The 16,500-nt window shown below is 40.0% G+C and overlaps 1 protein-coding gene across 1 annotated transcript in view; it reads right to left on the bottom strand.

The window, feature by feature from the left end:
* The window catches only part of gbe1b (glucan (1,4-alpha-), branching enzyme 1b), a 79,363-nt gene that overhangs the window by 27,153 nt on the left and 35,710 nt on the right, over nt 1-16,500 (bottom strand). The window contains exons 11-12 of the mRNA XM_035679571.1: nt 10,933-11,043; nt 10,683-10,854 (exon numbers count right to left, since the gene is read on the bottom strand). Coding sequence (XP_035535464.1) covers nt 10,683-10,854; nt 10,933-11,043 — 283 coding nt within the window. The remainder of the gene's footprint in view (nt 1-10,682; nt 10,855-10,932; nt 11,044-16,500) is intronic.

Genomic DNA, 16,500 nt, shown 5'->3' with positions numbered 1-16,500 from the left:
AGCTGATGTACTGTAGTTCTGTTTAAGATGGGCTTCATTCTCCATTCCTAGAAATAGCCATTCTGCGTTTTTACAGAATTTGCCAGCACTGTGTGTGCTCAGGCAAATGAAATGAGTCTATCCAACCCTATTGGAGCTCTTGTAAGGGCAGCAATGATGCCTTTCCTCATCTACTTTTCTTTACTCCTGTCCAGGCTTGCTCATCAGTGTCACCTCAGTCCCGGGCATGCTGTCATAGTATAAGATCAACAACCAGCCAGAATGTATGGTTGCACAGCTTTGTCATTAGATGACAAGCAGACAGCGGTGCTATAATTGCTTCCCACATTCACCATGGATGAACCTCGCTGCAAATCACACAAGCATGCTTACTGTAGTGTGGCAGCCAGTTATTGGCAAGGTCGCCTCTGTTCCTTCCCAGAACCCCCCCCCAAGCAGATGAAGACAACTCCTCTTGACAGGACTCAAGACAATGCCTTCTTGTCCTTTCAATTCTGGGATTTTGGTAAGTCAGGTAAGTAAAGTTGGACTCCCCCAGTGTTTCGAAGTCTATGTCTAAGACCGTCAGCAGTAAGCTTCACCTTTGTGGCCCTCCTCACTTTATCTAGAGGGCACCTCCAAGCTAGTTTTTATCACCCCACACAAGAAATGTGTTTGAAGGCATCATGGCAGGAGTCTTTAAAGGTTAAGGCTCCCATGAGTTGTTTTTTGTATCTGCCTTAGCAAGGCAAATGAGCAATTTCACCATGGATGTTTCAGCTGCTGTGGGCTGTGTCATGGCCCTGGCCACAGGTTGGCAGGTGATTTGTCTGGTAGGCATGGCTGCCCTCAAGCAAAAAGTCAATGAAGATTTTGTGAGTGCTCTGCTGCCAATAGGGGGACTGTCTAAAGTGTTAAATCTCCCAAACTTCTCGGTGTCTGCTGAGCCACGAGGAAGAAATAGTCAATTTCAAGAGCCTTCCTCAGCTGTCCAAATATCCTTGCTCTCCCCTCAACAACCACACCACTTTATTGATCAACAAATTTTGAAGAAAACACAAAGTGAATTGTTTGATTATTAATGTATAATAAACTGAAAGCCTCATACTGAGCAAATACAATGTACTGTTCTCAGCTACCCCTAGACAATCCAGCCCTTGGTATTACACTGGGGTATTTGGAAATGAGTCAAGGGCGGGCAGCACCATGATGGACAACCCCAAGTACTCGGGCAAATTGTTGCAGTTCAGTGGTGCCCGGGCTTGCCTCTCAAAGGTTGGATCCTGACAGGGACAAACAGGTGTGAAAAGACCTGATAACAGAGCATAGTTGCAGATGCACAGCACCTGTTAAAGCTATAAGGCTAAATAAGTTTGCTTTTGATACACCTAAGTAACTAGGTTATTGTCAGCTTTCTGCAGTAACCTGATATCTGAAAAGAAGGAATCTGTTGTCCTTCACTGGGTAACAGAGCTGTATTTCTTCAGGAGATGTGTATAATTTCTAACTGACCTAATGGTTTTCTCCACATCTCCAGATCGGCTTAGCTCTGGAGACTTACTATGTGACAGTTTTACAGTATTGACAGACAATGTGCCGTACGACCTCTTCATTTTGGCGAGTGCAGGTGTACTCCTTCCTGACTGATATATTGTATAGTGGTGGGCAGTCAAAATTGAATGCAGACTGTTATGTCTGTTTGTGTCTTTTCATGAACTGAGCACAGTTAGATAGCTATGCCCATGTAAATTATAAAAGCAGTTAGACGTTGTATACTTGTTAATGATTGTTAATCAAGGCGGCTGTGGCTCAGAGGCAGAGCGGGTCGTCCCCTAATCGGAAGGTTCCAACGTTCGATCCCCGGCTCCTCCTGCCACATGTCGAAGTGTCCTTGAGCAAGATACTGAACCCCAAATTGCTTCCGATGCCGCGCATCGGCTGTGTAAATGTGTATGAAGACTGACTTGCCATCACTGAGTCAATGTGTATGAATGGGTGAATGTGGCACATAGTGTAAAAAGGCTTTGAGTGGTCGGAAGACTAGAAAGGTGCTATTACAAGTACAGGTCCATTATACATTTACCATAATGATGGAAGGAGCTTGGTAACAAGTTACCCTCCATCAATATGTACGTATTTGATAAGGATTTGTATCAATGCTACCCTACACAAGGGGATGAATTAATTAGCATGAACATAAATAAAGTCAATCTGATTTCAGTATAAAGAATGGGGTAAATTTGTGGCTAAGCCTACAGAGCCTGATTTGAATGTAATAATAAAACTAGAATTCCAAAAGAAAACTAGATTTCTGCATTTTGAATACACTTAAAAAGGCAAGTAGGATTGTGCTGAATGAAAGATGTCAAGGACATGCTACAATTTGACAACCTTCCTTCAAGAAAAGAAACATGATGTCTTTTTCTTATTTTACAAAGGCAGTCTCAGTAAGCATAGCAATCTCTGGATTCAGGTAGCATTCACAGGATATCAAGACATGTCAAGAGGGATCAATGGCATAAAAGAATACTCTTAAACATTGTGCTAGAGGCTCCTCCCTTTAAGTAGCACCTAAGGAGTAAGGCCCATGATTACCTCTGGGATCTCAATCTCAAGGAGAAAAAAAAATCCACATTCTGATACTCTTTCACTGTCAGACATCAATATGTGATGCTTAATGCATAATTTACTATTTTGGTATATACACCCTCAGTCTGACTCGACAACATCTACAGTACTTTTGAGTTCCTACATTTCCCAGAATGACTTTCGACACACCCTAGGGAAAGGGGGTCTCGGTATTGCACTGTGTTGCATACAGTACGGGTAGGTGGTGGGAGTGAGAGCAACCACAGCAGTATTATATATTTTCTGGTGAAGTAAAAAGGAGAAATGGATCAATGTAGCGGCATGTCATGCATAGTTCAGACTGCAAAAAAGACATCAAAGACGTTGGTGTACTTAACACGCTGCTGACAACAGATCCTTGAAGACACAATCTACAAATCCATTACACAGTATTCAACTGTGTGTATTATGTGTAATGAGTCAATCCAGAGCTGTGTCCCATTCCATACTACATACTAATTCTGAGCAGGTTTGGAGGAGGCAGTGTATTGATATTGGAATTCAAAAAAATTTAAATTTGATTTGTAAGCGGGCTGGTCATGGACTTTGTGTGTAAAGCACAAAGGAAATGAAGCTACACACAACTGCAATTTTTTTTAAACAAATTATGGAGAGTGATAAAAACGTTCTGGGACTATTTCACAAAAAAAAATAAATAAAATGATTAAAAAAGCCTTTTGTCCATTGATTGGCTAAGAAAATGTATATATAGTGCATGCTGTATGCCATTAATATGTAATTGGGCTTCGGTTTCTTGGAGTTCCAGCTCTTTCCAACCAAAGACTGCGCCAGGTGATTTCCCTGATTAGTTCCTACTCTCTAGTTGAAGCTCACAACTAGTTTTCAGACCTTAAAACACTCATGGCACATGAGATATTAGCATCCCTGCACTATAATGGACTTCTCCATGTGGGTTCTTCCGATGTGTTTACGCATTTGGTGCTGTTGTTCATTTGGGAAGGTGAGAACTAATTTCATTGACCAAACCAATGCAATGACACCAGATGAAAAACTAGGCTTCTGTTGCTCTGGATCTATGGCCTCAGTGATGACGGATATGTGATATTTGCATAAATTCAAAAACTAAACTGAGCTATTTTGCATCATTTGTCTGCTGAATATGGCAACAATTTCCCCCAATCATAATGCAATACAAGATATCTCATTTCTGCCTGCTGTCTCCACCCTTCCGTCATTATTTATGACAAATAAAGTCCTGTTACAGTCTGAACTGCTGCACATGACCAACTATTTCTCTTTGTGTGAGCTTTTTGTGACCAACTGGGAAAATAAGTAAAGTCTTCAAGCGCCAGTAAGCATGGTGTTACTTGCTGTCGGTCACTAAAATAAATTTTGTTTTGACTTTCGCTGTGGACCCTTGTAGCGCTGATGATGCAGAATAGGTCACAGAAACTGAAAGTGGAAATGAGTTACCTGTCAATCCATGTGATTTTATGTTTACAACTCTTGGTTTGTTTGCAATAAGTCAGTGTGAACCCTAAATGGACTAGAACCAAAAGGAAATAATGGATCATTTTTTTCTTTGGTTTAGAATGAGGGAATTGAACTAACGGGCGAGAACACAGTGAGAGCAAAAATAATGAGCTGCACTCAAAATATTTCAACGTGATGTGACATCTATTGGCCCACACTTGACCTGCACAAATAAGAGCCCCACCACACAACGAAATGTACGGAGAAATGCAAAGTAACAGTTACTTAACAGTGTGAAAATGTTTAAATGTGGACTTTTCCATTAATGAGCAGGCAGCATCAAGCTATTCCTTATCAGCCGCTTGCTCTGTGAAAATGTGTGTGGTATATAGACACACACCAACATGCACAAAAAACACAGTGGTTGGATAAAAAAAAAAAAAAGTGATCTTCCTAATCTCTGTCCAGACAGCAAGCCCAGATACAGTGTGGTGCTGTGATAAAAGCTTTTAAAAGAGTTACACTTCAATAACAGTGTAAGTGCACTGACCTCTTTTGCCTGTATTTACTTTCAGTTTTATAATGTTATTATTTTATAAAGTCTAGTGGAGATGATTGATTTCCTGTACAGGTTGATTCAGCGGCCCCGTGGAAGCCTTTGACTCTTCTTTTAATTTCAGCTTTAAAGAAACACATTGGACACACCTCCATTAGGTAATCATTTCCCTCTTCTCTACGATAACACAGCAATGTTCCTCCCATATGCCTGCATTAATCACCATGTTAATAACCTTCCTCTGCCTCCTCACAGCTGAAGTAAACCAGATAGCACATTCTGTACAAGGATGAAATATGACGGATTCTCACAACACACACATAAATAAAATCATCATTTGTGTCTCATAATATATCTGGGGCACTGTTATCTGAGATAAAGGAGTTTTCGTATAATATATGCAAGGATTGCTTTTTAAACAATCATTAAATAATTATTATATATATAGTGGCAGGAGACACTGGTACTCAGAAGAAATAGTTTAACCAGAATATCATAATCACTTTATTTAGGTGGTAAATTGCTCAGAAACACACACACACGCACACACACACACACAACCACAGCAAGTACTGTAGGTCACAGTCACCCCAGAAAGTCCGTCTGAAAATTGTGATGGATGTTTACATGGAACACTTGTAACTTTAATGGTTTTCAATTGGTTTTCTTTTCCAAACAAGTTAGCTAATGTGGGGGTTTGTTTAAATCTATATGACCTGACGGCTCATGTTTCCTGCCCTTCTGTTCTTAACTTTGACAGATGGCCAAAACTACAGAGTAAAACCCCAGTTTGTAAAAGATCATAGTTATCCTGAGGAGAAAAAAACAATTAATGTTTTTTTAGCCACGTTAACGGCATGGCTCCAGGGTTGGCAATGTTCAGACTGAAATATCTCAACACCTATTAAATGGATTGCAAAATTTTGTGCAGACATTAATGGCCCCAAGAGGATAAATCTTAATGACTTTGGTGATCCCTTTGGTGAATGTTGCTCTAATGCCAGCAGCAGGTTGACATTTGTGGTTTCAAGTGAAACAACTACTGGGTGGACTGCCATGAAATTGGATACACACATTCATGGCCCCCTCAGGATGAAATTTAATCAGCGCCATCATCTGGTCAAAGTTTCAATGTGTCCAATACTTTGGTGTATGACTATGTATGAATATCTGCAAAACTAATGACATTCCCATCAGCCTCAACTTAACTTTGTGTTTAGTGCAGACCAGCGAATGTTAGCTTGCTAGCACGCTAAACTAAGATACACCTGCTTAAGATCTGAATTTTAGCATTGTCAATGTGAGCATACTAAAGTTAGCATTTAGCTAGGCAAAGTACCACATATAGCCTCACAATGTTTTTAGTATGGTTGTGGAGTGTGGTTTTATAAAGGCAGTATCTAAATTATATATTAAAATTATCTAATGATCAGATTGCAGATTGCTCTGTTGGTCTGTTCTGGAAATGTCTCAACATCCCCAGATGTCAGCAATTATATCATATCAAAAATATCATAATAACTAATAAAAATGATGGGTAAAACACCAAAATAAGAAATAAGTTTTTTTTCTTCAAGAAGCAGATTTTCCACCCATGCTAAAGGTTGGAAAATTAACTAAAAGTTTAATGTTAATATTAATACTTAAATTTATGGTAATAACAATATGATTAATGGGGGGCAACCATGTTTACACAAGGTTATGTCAGACAGCTTTTCAGCTGGCACATCCCATTACTCCTCTACACAGCCCAGTATCAGATAAGGGCCTGACAGTGACACAGTCCCCTCAGTAATTAGCAGCACAAGAAGGAGCCAAGGATCAATGTGTTTTCCATTGGAGGGAATCTGGCAAAGGCAGATCAATGAGGGAATCAGAGGGGATGGGAAAGCAAGAGTCACAGAAGGTCTCAGATGCAGTGCAAGAAAAAAAAGCTGCAGACATGATGAAATGATTATTTGCACTTGCTAGATTGATTTCTTGTTACTGTGTTAATGTACATTCCCACTTCCAGTTTGCACATTAAATAAGCATTACTGGTCCAACAGCAGTGTTGGGATTGCCTCGTTCATCCACAACCACAAGCCTGAAAGCACAGTAGGCTCTCAGTGAGATTATCTATTTGAAATGTATGAGGAGGAAGTGCTGGTTTTCAATTCACCATCCAAGGCCGCAGTATAATCGTTGCCTGTTGCATTGTACTCCATGAATACGGAGTGCTGGGAGAAGTTTCTTGCTCAATAATTTAGACTGTAAATCTGCAAGGTTATCTTAAGTCTCTGTGAGCCCTGAAAGTCAGGAAGTGCGAGCGCTTCCATTCTGTCCCTGCTGATGTAATGATAAAACCACTGAGGCGTTTCATTACTGCCACGCCACTTGGTGCTTTAATGTCACTGACACTCCAACATCCTTTACAGTATCCATCTCTCAGCATCTCAAATACAGATGCTCCCTCTGTCCTCTTGCTGTGTGGTATTTGCTATTGGTCATGAGTAAATAAATGGGTTTTTCTAGGCTAGGGACTTCAAATTGATTTGCTTGCTCAAACAATTTGCTCTTACTCAGCACTGACTAAATTACTCTCCCTTCATTGATCCATTGACACGGCATGTCATCTCAGATCTACTTGATTCTTCTTTTTATTTTCCTATTCTTGAGCATCTCCCAAATGCTCGCGTGATGGCCTGAACTTTGGAAAGTTCTCAGGGATGAACTTCAGGGTTGTGTGTCTTTCTAGACTTTGAAACTTTTTCTCGATATAGTGTTCTTCAGAAAAAAAACCATTTAACTTTCATTAATTATTACTGTTATCAAAAGATGACAGCACCATTTTTTTAGTAAACCAGACAGAAGTTCTCAAAGGAAAACAATATTCCTTTCTCTGCCTCCTTAATACTCTCCTTTCCATATCTGTGCTCTTCAAACCACTGAGCATTACTTGACAGAATGGGGTAAACTAAAGTTTGAATTGTGCGTTTGCCTTATTTGTCTGAATAATTCTGCAGACTTTGATTTGAGGAAATTGAACACAATTAGCCATAGTTGTTACTATGAGGAGTTTTTAAACTGATTATGAAAAAGTCTCAGTTTAATACTGATGTCTTGATATGACCTACATAAGTAAACTAGACCATGAGCAAGAAGAGTAGAGAGCTGTTAGTTTGCACCTTGGCATATAATGTAAATGGCTGTGTACAGTCCACACAACCTGCTTAATTGGTAATATTTCATGTCGGCCTTAACAAGCTATATCTTGCTGTTGGCTTATTATTATGGAGACATAATATTAGTCCCGAATGTTGATAACTTTAGCTCTAGTTCACTTAGTTTCACCATTGTCACAATGATTAATTTTACATTAGCCATAAATAGATACATTACCTCATTGCTATGCATCCAGCAAACAGCTGTCTTTCTGTCACTCGCTTCCAGAATGAATGCATGTGCATGCCAGATCAAGATCTTTTACAAGGCAGTGGAAACACTACCACTTTTGTCCACAGGGGTCGCCAGAATCAACACAAAATTACCTTGTACTAATCTTAAGAAATAATTTTGAGAAGGGAGGTATTATTTTACTTTTATTTTACTGTTTTCTAGAACAGCTCTGCTAGTACTACAGAAGAATTTGTCCATTCTCAAAATGTATGACACCAACACCTAGAAACAAAATCTGACAATTTAACTGATGCATAAAAGGTTTACGTTGAGGGAGTGGAGCACAATCAGAATGTGATAGTATCCATAACTTCCTACAGTAAAATTGGTAATAAAAGGCTTCCAGTCTGAACTGGAGCAAATTGCATCTGGAGGGTGAAAACTGCTCACAGCCAGCAGGACGAGAAGCAAGATCGCCATTAGGGGTAGATTTTACAAGGTGATGTGAGACACGTTTCCACTTTGACTGTATTAGGCAGGTGGATGACTTGGAAGGGATTTAGAAACACACTCTCTAGTTCAAATGTAAAAAGAAATATAAATGCTCTATTTCATAATACAAAGAAAAGACTGACTGATGATGCAAACTTAAGGATTTACAAGGCACAGGCCAATGGGAAGCATGTATAAAGACATATGTAGGACTACAGAGTACACAAATCATTGTCAAGTCATTTTAAGTACTTTTTTTCACTCATTATATCAACTCTTGTTGATTCTGATGCTTCACTGATTGGGGCGAGAGTAAATAAGTAAATCCATGGGAGAAAAAGCACCAACAGTAAAGCAGAGTGTGCCTTTTAGCTATACTTTAGCCAGAGAATCAGATATAATTATCAACTGTCCTTCAACTGCCCACGTGTGGTCAGTTCTCTGACATTCTGTTCATTATGAGCTGCCCTGTTATGATTGTCCATCGAGAACAGCTGCTTTGATTGTGCTTCTTTTCCTCCCCACACATCAATCCACTTAGCAGATATTCACAGGGTGTTTCACTCCTTTTCCTCTAGTGTGTGAATACTGAGTGACAGTAAATCCGAAGATGTAGCAGAGGCATTGCAGAAATACTTTTTTTGTTTGGACTCAGAGCTTGACCGGATCACCTAGTCACCAGGTGGAGCTAAAATGCTGTGGATCACAAGTGTAGACTCTATCTTCATTAAGCCAGAAAGCGGTGCATGCAAGGAAATACATTCCCTTCAACCAAGGTCAACTTCCAACATCATTAATTATCACTTTATTATCTTTAGCAGCAGGCCTCAATAAAGTTAGCCATAGCTCAGATGTGTTGAAAATGAGGAGCATCTCAACAGTGACTGAGAATTGGATCCATATGAAAAAAAGGAACCTATCTGATCTTAGACAGCTTTTGTCCTGTATTTCACCATCAGCTCTGAAAAGTGAGTATTAATGTCAACCCCACTTCAAAAGGTTCCTTTGATGCTTATCGTCAGCTTTGACTCATTGGTGACGAGCTACTCCAGAGATATATCCATGAAAGAAATATAACAAATCTAATAACTGAGCACTTTATCCCAAATGGAAAATAAGTAACGAGGGCTACTTCAAGCTATTTCAAGCCTTTATGAATTAGGATATCTTTACTTAAAATCTGTTTCTGAGTCTTACACTGAATATAAAAAAAACATGACTATGACATAATCAAATGTACAAAATAAATGACACTATAGCACAAAAGTTAACACTGCCTAACAGTAGCACGAATGAACATAGTAGGAATAGCTCATCAATTAAAAATTTATAGTGAAGCCTGTTTCTGCCTGTTGCCCGCGGAGGACTTTGACGGACAGGAGAATAAATGCGTGTTTCTATCTGTTTGGTGAACACTCAGGGATTGTTGTGTCAGCCTGAGGGAAGAAGTTCTGATTCAGGAAGAATGCAGTACATGAGAGGGATCTGAAATGATCCCCCTCGCCTCTATTAATAAAAAATGAACCAAACAGACGGACAGTGCTTCACAATTATGACCTTGATTGCCTCTTGATTGTTCAATGTCCCCCGGAACAATTATATATTAATATGACCTGAGCAATGATTTTATTACATATATGACATATAATGTGATAGTTTGAAATGTTGTGTCATATGTGATTTGATACATGATTACTGACATGATAATCAATGTTACATTTTACATTTTTGCAAGTGAAATTTTATTTATTTTCTTTTTTCTTGAATTGGAATATGTGTAAATTAAATTCATCCATGCAAAAATATATTTATAATATATTAGGGCTGCAACAAACAATTATTTTTATTACAGATTCATCAATCAATTATTCTTTTTAATAATTTTTTTTAAATTGATTATTTACACTATAAAATGTCAAAAATGCACATCACAATTTTTTTGGAGCCAGAAAACAGTAAATTGTTTTGCATGACCAATGGTTCAAAAACCATTTATATTAAAATTATATAAAAGTAGCAAATCCTCACTGATTTGAATTAGTAATGGACTACCAATGGATTCATTGTTTCACTAAAATATCCCATTGGACTTATTGAACTGCAGATAACGAGGGCAATACAATGACTAATGTCTAATGATATTTATTCTAGCATATAATATGATTTATAGGTCATTCTAGGGTTCGATTCTCTTTGTGTTACCATCATGACTCACCAATGAAGTTGAGATAGCCTTCTCCACCCAGAGCATGAGTGAGGAGGCGAATCATCTTATGTAGCTGCAAGCCACGATCAATGACGGGTGTCATGGGACTTGTGGAGCTCATGTTGGTGTACATCTCCTTGTCCATCAACCAGAAGGCCAGAGATTTATCGCCAACCAGAGCCTGGAAAGGTTATGTTTTATTACCAACAGCAAACATCTTTTGAAACTATGAAGTAGGATCTTGTAGAAATCAGCCTACCTGATCATGACATTCTGCATAGGCTATGCATTTCTCTCCATAGCGCCTGTTGATCAGTGTGTGGACAATATTGCCCATGTCCCAGTCCTCATCCTTTAACTCCTTCAGGATCTACACAGTGACAGAGAGGGGTTATTGAAAAGGGATTTGATAGATGCACAACTGAGAGATCCATTCAGGTTATGACTGATGTCTAAAGCTCAGTATTTCAGCTCTGGCAGTCCTTTCTCCCTTTCTTAAGTTTTCTCTGGGTTTCACTTCTTTCTCAGATCAATCTCTGTTTTGACATCTCTATATCCGCACTGTGAGTTATGTCTACCTTTGAATGGCCGTAATGGAGTTTTTAATAACTTCACTACAGCCCATGGGTAGTAAGGCATCAGCTCTCCCCACCTGAGATGTGCAAGGTCAGAGCCTCTCATCCAGGGTGGGATTCAACAATAAATCCAACCATGGAATCAATGTCCTGCCACTGGCCTGCCTACATGCACACTTTCTGCCAAAGGAGTCATTTTCAGAGGTCAGAAAGAAAACAGAGGGCCACCAACACATGCATCTTGAGCACATCTTCCCACACAGTGCTGATCGGTCATAAAAACTGGTCCTAATCACTCAAAGTTACGCACGCAAACAAGAGCCCAGAGCAGAGTAAAGATAACCACGTAGACAGTCGTGGGCACTGAGGTGATTTAATAAACAAGACAGATGCTAGATAGTCACAGTATCAATATCATACCTAAGTGGAAAAAAAGAGAGTTTATGCCCTCCAAGAACCCTTAGTGATGGACATGCAGCCTGTCTGATTGGTAGGGGAGTTGGTGAGCCCATCTCAGTGACAGGCTGAAGGCTGCTCGGTGGAATTGGCTGTGACAGCTGATTGACATGTCAGGAAACCTTTATATTACTCTACAGAGCCATAATCCTCTGAGTAAAGAGAGTAAATTGTGCCGATCAATATGTCTGAGATGAACTGGCTGGTCCACCTAAATAGAGGCTATCCCACTCTATATATCACTATCTGTTCACATTCACTCTTCTTCACCTTAGCCTTGTGTGGCCATATTTGTCATTGCCAGTGCCACCAGAAAACCTCAGTGAGGCACTTATCATCTACATGTACTACAGACCTTTTAACTCCCCCTGAGCTTATTACGCTGCCTCAGATTCTAAAGCCGAGCCATGCTGGCTATTCTTTCGTTTTAGATCAACATCAAACCTGATCAGGCCCCTGATACTGAGGAGTTTATACCTTGGAACAAACATGATCATTTCTTAAATTACATTTGAAATTACAAGTCAACAAGAAGGCTTTGACATTGGCATTGCATTCGGCATTGCTTTTACCATCCCAGCTGGCAAATTTAATAGAAGGTTGACCTGTTTTTAATCCATGTAAATGGATGTTAATAGTATTAAAATATATTTTATTTTTTTAAGCACCATGTAATATGCTGTTTAGTTTATTGAATTTATTTGCTTGTGTTTTTCAGTGTTAAACTCTTTGAACGATGATTGCCTCTTACTACATTTAGTAATGAATATTTAATAAAGAAAAGAAATACTAGATTTGAAGCCAAGATGTCAGGCACATTAACATATTATTTTAAAAGACAATAATAAACAAAATGTAAGGAATCATGGCAGCAAAGGAGGGGTTATACAAAGTCCGCCCCAACATATCAAAAGGTAAAAATGAAATATAAAAAAAAGTAAATAAAGCATGTCATTTGGCACCAAAATGAATCTTGAGATGTAGAAGTGTCACAAAACAGATGGCTGTACAATTCAAGTTCGATATTCAATGGTATTGTACTGTATACTGGTAATGAGTAGTATGTCAGAAGGGTCAATAAAAGTCTTTCGAAGACCTAGTGGAATATGAGGAAAATGTATTTAAAAACATCAGGTACATTATCAGGGACATATAGAACCCTACAAATCACCGTAAGAGTGAACAATATTAACACTATGAATGGTTAACAAATTGAAATTCCTGATAATCAAGATGATGAGATGGGTCCTATACTTACCAAGTTACTACTCTCAAGACCACCTTCTAAATGAAAAGTATCTGGTTGAGGAAGGCTGTGTTAGTAGCATCCTGGACAACATTACAGTACAGTAGTTAATATGTGGATAAATTGTATTCCAACAGTAATACAAAGTTTAAAAATGAATTTCACTCCTGCAGCTAAACTTAGAATAGAACACCAGCTGAAAATAAATAAAACCTCCTTTTTCCCCCCACCAGCTCCAATATAAAAGCTGAACAACTGAATCTGCAGGATATTCCCCAGAGATCATCCGGGCCGTCTCCACATCCACGTACAATCAGACACTTTACACTTCCTTATGAATCATTACAATTCAATTCAACCGCAAAAGTGGTCTGGGAGCAATTAATCTGGGAGTGGGACTGTCGGAGCGGAGACAGGAGTGACTGGGTTGACGACTTCCCTACCACCAGCTCACCCACATCAGCCCCAACCAGCCGAGCTTCCTGGCACCACTGACACTCCACTTCATCAATGATAATGAGCAGTGCACAAATCTTACTTTACAAGCCTGCTGTCAGGAGCCAACCAGAGTGCCCAGATTAATTAGGCAGAGCCAGAAATAAAATAAGAAAAAATCTTGCAGTGCAGGATGAGGTCATCTGACTGCCACTGACATGCTGTGACTGATTCAAGAGTCTCTCCACTACCATCACACGGTGCTGGGAAGGACTCGGAGGCAGAGATGTGTTTAGTGTAAAGCTCTTGTTTTACGTTTGGTGGTTGGCCCGAGCATCCTGCTTCTACTGTCTTTGCAAACAAACTACTGGAACTATGTTTGAGTTTGCGTTGCTATGGGGACATTCTCTCTTCACATATACAGTGCCGCCTCCAGAGATGAGCAGAGAACGAAGGTGTGCAACACTCAATCCCATGGATCAAGCTAATGCTTATATTTTCACAGTTTGGGAAATTAATGAATTTTGCCCACGCAAATGTCTCTGCCGGAGGCTTCACTCAGCAGAAAGATACTCTTTAGCTCACCTCCCAGTTTTCCTGTAAAAAGCCTTGCTGAAGAAAACTGCACCGTCTAAATCAGTTAACACCATACAGGGGAGGCCTCAGAGTGCAATTAGCTAATAAAATAAAGCAGGATGAAGCTGAAATGCTGCCGTTAAAAGGAGGCGAGAGCAGGGTGACCACAGCCAAGGGGGTCAAAGAGAGTGGGCGCCCTTTAAAGGCTGGCGATGAAGCCGCTGACATGTTTACATAAACAAGCTGGAGTCCATCATTGCTGGCCGGCAGCATGAATTGCATTGAGTCATGTTTAATTGAAAGTGTTTCCAGTATGATGGACAGAGCAAAGTATGTGGACCAGAAATGGATTTCTCCCCTGAAACTAATGAGAAGAGAGCTGTGCAGACTGATATTTTCATTCAATTAAAATAAATGGAGGAACAGAAACAAAAATCGGCACAATTGACTCAGAGGTCATTCAAGTTGGAGAGCTGAGAGAAACAGAGGGATGCCGGAGAATTCTCTGTGTCGCCTTTTTTATCCTAACTGTGACCAGCGAGCCCTCTACCTCCTCCGCCTCTAATTGTTTCAATTACATCTCAATCTATTGTAGCTGGAGGGAAGGGTGCTTGTTAAATGAGAGGGCTTTTGTAACATTATCCATTAGGAGTGACAGAATTTTATGGTCATAATAAGATCGAATCATCCAAACTTGTGCTGTGCTTCTTATCTGGTCCTCTCATTAGGATATCTTAATTTTTCACAGCCTGTTGGTCCTAACAGCCTTCTGCAGCCAGTAAATGAGTCATATCAATCAGTCATGCTGAGGACGAAACACAGCGTGAGGCCCCGCTGGAGGAACTGAGAGAGACTCAAGCACACACGTGAATCTATAAATAAGCTCACAGCTTGTGTTGTTCTGTCTCTTTGTCTCTCTTTCCTTTTGTTTCTTCCTGTCTGTCTGTCTTTCTGTCTATACTCCTGAATCCCTGCCTTCCCCACTCCATGTCTCCTTCTCTGAAACACACACCTCACTGTAGGCTCCACTTCAGTCCATTCAAATCCCTCCCTAATTGACACTCTGTGAGAAGAGGCAAGGCTAGCCCTGAGTGCACTTCACTGACTGTACCAAGGCATGTTCATATGAATGCTTCCCTGCACAGAGATACATGAATTTCATTGCTCACTTGCTCTCCCTTCTGCTTTACGATTCACATGGTGTCAATCCCTCAGGGAGGCAACAAAATTAATTGAAAAAATGCAACCATAAGAAGTATCTAAACGAATATTGCATTGCAAGCAATATTGTTTGAAAAGTAAAAGCAAGCAACAACCTCTCCAGAGGCGTCCCGAGGATAATCCTGTGAAACCTCTGGTTACTGTGGAGCAGGCTGTGTCTCAGCGGTGCAGCACTGCCTGACGCACAGCTATTGCAAGCATCACCGAGGAAGGTCAAGTCTGGGACTATCTCTCTCTTTCTCTCTCTCCCCCTCAATTCCTTCCTCTGCCCCCCTCTTCTCCTCCCTCCATCCTCGCTACTGAGTAAAACCCACCGCTGTGAGAGACAGACTTGATTAACGATGCATAGACTTCCCCCATCGAGAAACACAAGAAACCGTAGTGCAAGAGGATGCATACGGCGCCGAGGTCACACACTTTGCTTTGCTTTTTCACCAAAATATGAGTAAATATAAGTTTCAGTGTGGGCTAGTGGATAAAAAGACACAGCTTTTCATGAATCTTACAACAGATAACCTCTTTGCATTCTGCAAACAGCATTTTCCATCAAATATCAAAAAAGAAAAGGCCTCTACTTGCTCTAAACATGCACAAACACACACACACACACACACACGACACAAAACAATCCACATTCATCCACCAGCCAACCCAAACAGACTGACAGTTCCCCAGAGATAACCTGCTGCCTGTCTGCTTTCCTACAAATGTACTTTCTAAAGTAATATTTGCTAAAACCACAGTCACATACTGACAATGAATGGATGGCATTTTTATTAATACAGGCATTGAGGAAACACCATGGGGACCAAGAAAATAAATTATGACTTATGTACTGATCTAAGTACAGTATCCTGTACATCTATCCAAGTTCTCCAGAAGAGGTAAACATTGCTCCAAAACAAGGTTAAAAAAAAGCTTTTTGAGAGCAATTCTTCACATATACGGCAAGATATTAGTGCCATCAGAACAGACAGCAAGAAAAAAACAACCTTCAGATGAAGAAATAGATAATAACATTTATTTATCCCTAGATGGATGGCTGGGCATGCATGTACTTTCTTTGTGCTTCTCAGCTTCAACGTCACACAGTTATGGACCTTTATACCTGATGGCTGTACAGTTATAAACAATGTTTTCCCATTGTGGGCCATTAAGTACTTTCACACTGGCAGTTTGGGCTGAAGTGCCGAGCTAAAGGGTGCTTCAACAGTTGTTGTGGAAGGACGAAGAATATTTGGCACCCAGAATTTCCCATCCAGTCTGAAGCAGCGCTGGGTGGTAACACATCACCCAATGGTGGTATTATGTTTGCCAG

The sequence above is a fragment of the Morone saxatilis genome, unplaced genomic scaffold, assembly GCF_004916995.1.
Source record: "Morone saxatilis isolate NCDOM2014 unplaced genomic scaffold, NCSU_SB_2.0 Contig8, whole genome shotgun sequence".
Taxonomy (NCBI): Eukaryota; Metazoa; Chordata; class Actinopteri; family Moronidae; genus Morone; species Morone saxatilis.
Note: the sequence above shows the minus strand (reverse complement) of the source record. Positions and strands in the feature narration are given on the sequence as shown.